We start from the raw sequence: 5,189 nt of genomic DNA on the forward strand, positions 1-5,189 counted from the left end.
AACAACTTACCGTACAATAAGAACCTTTTGCACCATCAATAGTCTATAGAACTCCTCTAAGGACAACACACAACAATCCCTAGCATCCATGTGTTTAATGCAAGCAAAAGCATGCCACCTATAATCGAGAGTGCCATGGGATTGGAACTCATTTAGGAGGGGGATAATGTTAACTGCAAGAAGTATGCATCATGCAATGTGCAAGCAAGCACAAGGAAGGAGTCTAATTTTTTAGATTATTCTCCATCACCACAACATAATGTCATGAAGCACTTGCATGGTTAAATTGCCAAAACTAGACTGCAACAATTGTATTGATTTATCGTGTAAATTTACGAGTCGGCTCTATCCCGTGCAACTTGTAATGATATCATAGGTTCTTGAGGAAATACCACAAAGGTTTTAGTTCATTCTCACAATAGAAAAAGCATGCAATAAGAGATGACATGTCATGATGCCCATAAGATGGGCTAGATTTCCAAGAGGAATGGGGAAATCCTAACCTTAAAAATATTTAAAAAGGATGAGAATGAATAAATAAATGTATTCATGTGTGTGCAAGCTTTTTGCACTTGCCTTCTTACTTTCATTGTGAGAGTGAGTGAGGGTGAGAGACTAAGACGTTGAAGGTAAGTTAAACGTTTTTGCACTTGCCTTCTTACTTTCATTGTGAGATTGAGAGCAAGAGAGTGAGAGAGTGAGGGTGAGGGACTAAGAGGGTGAAGTTATTCTCATCTTCTCTCCAAGCTTTATATCTTGCCATGCCCATGCTCTCCTTCGCATGTTGATGTTGTAGAGCTTGAGAGTCAAAGGAGCACTCACTTAGATTGTGGAGTGTGCAAAGCGTATCATTCTTGGGATTGAAGGAAGGCCATGCCACTCACTACAAATGAATGCTTACATTCGTGTGCAAGAGGCTATGTGAGAGAGATAGTCATTGATTCTCATGTGTCAAAGCTCTTGAAGGAATGAGAATGTGTCCAACATTCCAATATATTGAGATCATATAGCACAACAATGGAACAATCAATCATTTACATTCTTAGTCTTCAAAAAATAAATTAAGTACAGAGAAAAATAAGGAATATGCACACACATGCAAATGTTATTCTTATATTGTTTCAACAACTATGCACAATTTAAAAGCACTATTTATTTTGTTAGTAATATACAAAATTGTAAAAAAATTTGTGTACTTTTAATAAACGCATAATACATGAATCATGACATGAAAGAAATTTGAAAAAAATAAGTAAAAATGTAATAAGGATGCAAACATTGATAGTATTTATACCTTAAGAATATGCATAGAGACAAGTACACGTGCAATAATATTCTGAAGATTTGAAGCTTTTATGCCACACGATGATTCATAACCACATGCATATTTATTGTGTTCACATATTTATATAGTAATACTACATAATTAATAAATTAAAAAATCATTTACATAACATATAAACAATAAGCATAATATTAAAGCACATGTGTAACATAATAACAAACAAATGCTAATGAAATGATTTTGCCTAGTTAGGGACATAGTCCAAATAGTATCAACAAACAATAACCATACCATGAACTAAGCTAGGATAGTAGCCCATTAATAAAGTTCACACATGTTTAATTGCTATTGTCTAACCCAATGCTTTATATCTAGGATACCTATGGCCAGTGAGAGGACCAAATACCCAAGATATAAAGCACTTTATGATTACCCCAATGCTTATTCAAAAACAAGAACCAAGACTAGTAGAAAATCAAGAATTACCCCTTGCTCGTGCTAGAATGAGTAACCTAATCTTATTTGCACGCACTTTGGTTCCTTGTTTTTAAGTATCCCTATGCAAAGAATGGAATCTGGCTCAGTGAAAGATCCCACTCAATGCACGAGATACTTCTGAGATCATCTTGTAAGAGAGTTCTTCACCCAAGAAGAATGCACTCCCCAAGAGACTCACCCAGAAGTTGGAAAAGTGAGAAATGCAATTGTGCTCTTCTATATATATTGGATTTTCTAGGATTTTAAGCCTGCCAAGTTTTCTCCATACTCTACTAGGCATGGTAACCTGATGGGCCCTCCCAAATACAAAAAAAACCCCTTTAGGTTTGACCGACGTAGAAAGTTTTACCCAATTAATATTACTTTTAACTTTATTAACATAAAATCATAGAGTTAATGATGTATTATTATTACCAGATCACAAAAACATAATCACATCATCGTGATCCTTGATGATTAGAGAGGGCCCACTAAAGTCTCTCCTCCTTTTGCAATAGCAATGCATTTTGCCACCCTAAGATTCCAAGGAATTAAGCACTAGTGTGGTACTTATCATTATTAAAAATGACCAGTCTTCTTTTGACCCCATTAGGAGTGGAGCTGAGCCATTTCTTTTGCCCATTGGTCAATTGGAATCTTTGTAGAATCCAATCAATATCATGAAAGGACTATTGTTGTTCATTCTTGATGTCATGCCAGACCTAGATCCGTCAAGAGTGTAGGAGTAAACTACATTGCCTGGTTTGGCACATGCGTGCTAGTAGTAACCTCTTCAATAAATTCGTGCATGTGAGAGCATACTACACAAAAATAGAACTTGGAAGTTGGCAACACTATTACTACAAGATGCCAATGAAAAATGATCTAAATAGTAAAGCATTGGAGGTCATGCTTAGTGGGGATAAGTCTCCGTATCGATGTGTTAAGAATGATGAGTCCAAGTGAATGCCATAAGGAGGAAATCCCAATTGACATGCTTTGTGTATTTGGATACTCAAAATAATGAGTCCAAGTGTATTACATTGTGAAGGTCCCAGTTTGTCTTTTGGATAATAAGGAAAAAGAAACCTCTTTTTATATTGTGTGCATGTTTTACTCGCAAATCTATCACATCCTAGACGAAAAATGACCAGATAGCTGAATGTTTCCTTTTCCAAGAAAGGCTATCACTGATCAAGGTGGTAGCAGATGGGCTCAAGCTTAGCCATGTCTGGTTCAAACAGACCTAGTACGACGTCAATGCTGCCATCCTTTGTAGGGACCAAGATCACAAGACCCTCATAGGGAATGAAGGGGTTTCCGACAAAGATGGGGGTCCCAAACCCAAAATCGAGCTTATACAAAGGCAGGTTAACCCAGCTAGTCACAATCAAGTTGGGTGTCATCGCTGTCCCGAGAGTTCTGGCTATCTGCACAGGGTATTTCTGCTGAAGCTCCACAAGGTCAAAGGCGGAGCGGACATAGTCACTGGTAACGTTCTTTATGGCAGCATGCACAAGGTTTGCAGCAAAGGAAAGTGGTTGTGCCAAGAGCTCCTTGATAGTGGCCTGGGGGCATGCATGGCATATCGCATTGCCAAAATACTCCTTTGGAAGCAGAGGATTGAGGCGTTTCCGAGCATTCACGGGCACAAGAGCCCTTGTCTCCCCCTCTTCATTCTCCAGCCCCCGAGCTTTTGTGATGCATTTCCACAGATGTGCCAGCAGGCTCTCAAAGGTAGTGTATGTGACACCCTCACCAGCACCCTTGGCAGCTTGTGCCTTGATCTTTTTTAGCAGCTCCACACTGAAATGCAGCTTTTTGGTAGCCAACTCAGGATCATACACTTTGGCTACCTCATCCGGCTTTGGTGCAGGTCTCTGATAATCGACATCTGCCAGTTCTGAGCGTGGGGGATGATATTCTCTTGCCACCATCAGGGCCGAGCGGTCGTGCAAAGGAGAAAATGGGATAGGCAGCCCTCGGACAGTGAGTGCCCATGCATCCATGAAGCCACTTACAGCCTCCCCATCAGCCACCTGATGATGGCTTGCCACACCTATGGTCATTCCCCCGCATGTAAATCTTGTCAACTGCAAAAGCCATCAGATGCACTCAGAAGCCAATGAGCATGTTGCTATGCATATACATTGTATAACATGAATGTTGTGAGGATGAATGACACATACAGATCACATGTGAATAATGCATCGTGCTTGTTTGTTAGCGTAAGAAAATGCAATATTGGCTACATCTGAGCATGCTAGCATTATCACACATGAGGACAGGCCAGTATTACCACACGTGCACATAATAGTTGGAGATGGTGGAAGGCAGGTCGCTGCTAATATGATGTGAGGTGTTAAAGAATACATCGAGGACATGGTGCATGATCATATATGATCATGGCATATTAGCACTACGTACAAGACTATAGAAACTGTTGGACATGATGGCAGGCAAGATGTATGAAAATGCAATAATTGGATATGATGGCAAGATTGGCACGGAGATGCAAGCAAAATGCACTGAGGAGGGGGGGATGTGTTGCCTGGATGAGCAGCAATTCAGGCACCCCTGTGTTGATGGGAATGAGCTCAAGGAGCTGGAAGGAAGGGTTGAAGGGGACAAGATCGTCGAGGGAACCGTCGGCTTCTGCCTCGATGAGGGCGGCTCCGTCGTCGGTTAGGTGGATGGCGGGGCGTCCTGTGTCGTCTGTACCGAGGCGGCCAGCCCATTCGCGGTATTGGGTGAGCACTTTGGCGAGGCTAGATTCGAGGAGGGGGGTGGGAGGGGCAGGGTCATGGAAGGCGCACAGGAACTCGGCGTACACGGGCGCGATGGAGAGGTCGAAGCTGCTGAGGGGGATGCAGCTGCCATGGCCAGAGAGGAGGGGCTCTCCTTCTGGCTTCACCAGGCGGGTGGAGGTTCGGACAACCTTCATGCCTGCACGCAAGCGCAGACTCCAGAGAGAGAGAGAGAGAGAGAGAGAGGGAGACGTGAAGCCACGAGCCGACGGTCCACCGTATACAACCTTTTTTTAATAAAGAGTTGTCATTCAAAATATTAGCTAACCATTGACCTTTGGTGGGCCCCATAAGTACAAATATCCTCCCCCATCTCAAGCAGAGGTATATGCTTGCCTGAATTGTGCCGAATTTCACTTCCATTGAATTGAGAGTATGGGCACATGCTCTTGATAAATCTCTTTGATAGGTTTAGGTCAACCATAGGTAGGCATATAGGAAGCTGATTGGCTGGTGAACCCTATCGGACCTTGCTTGACATGTACATGAAGAAGTCATCGGTCAAGATTACAAGGCGCTTCCAGTAGGAATCTGATAGAGCAAAAGGTGGGGCCTATTGTCACATCGATTTTCTATTGCTTGAACCTTGCCTGTGCCCAGGCTCTTTGCAATGATCCAAT

The 5,189-nt window shown here is 42.0% G+C and overlaps 1 protein-coding gene across 1 annotated transcript; it reads right to left on the reverse strand.

Moving 5' to 3' along the window:
- Positions 1-2,729: 2,729 nt before the first annotated feature.
- Positions 2,730-4,744, reverse strand: LOC148013387 (agmatine coumaroyltransferase-2-like). Its single transcript, XM_087667825.1, has 2 exons — positions 4,314-4,744; positions 2,730-3,855 (listed from the first exon to the last, which is right to left on the reverse strand). Exons 1-2 carry the CDS (start codon positions 4,704-4,706, stop codon positions 2,950-2,952), a joined length of 1,299 nt encoding a protein of 432 aa, XP_087523951.1. The 5' UTR covers positions 4,707-4,744; the 3' UTR covers positions 2,730-2,949.
- Between the last annotated feature and the right edge of the window lie 445 nt (positions 4,745-5,189).

This window comes from Lygodium microphyllum, chromosome 26 (genome assembly GCF_053477565.2).
Source record: "Lygodium microphyllum isolate KBCC chromosome 26, Lygodium_microphyllum_v1.1.10, whole genome shotgun sequence".
In the NCBI taxonomy this organism is placed as follows: domain Eukaryota; kingdom Viridiplantae; phylum Streptophyta; class Polypodiopsida; order Schizaeales; family Lygodiaceae; genus Lygodium; species Lygodium microphyllum.

Coding starts and splice junctions, on each gene's coding strand:
- LOC148013387 (XM_087667825.1), bottom strand. CDS start 4,706: ATGAAGGTTGTCCGAACCTCCACCCGCCTGGTGAAGCCAGAAGGAGAG. Junction 3,856..4,313: donor CTGAATTGCTGCTCATCCAG/GCAACACATCCC, acceptor TGGCTTTTGCAG/TTGACAAGATTTACATGCGG.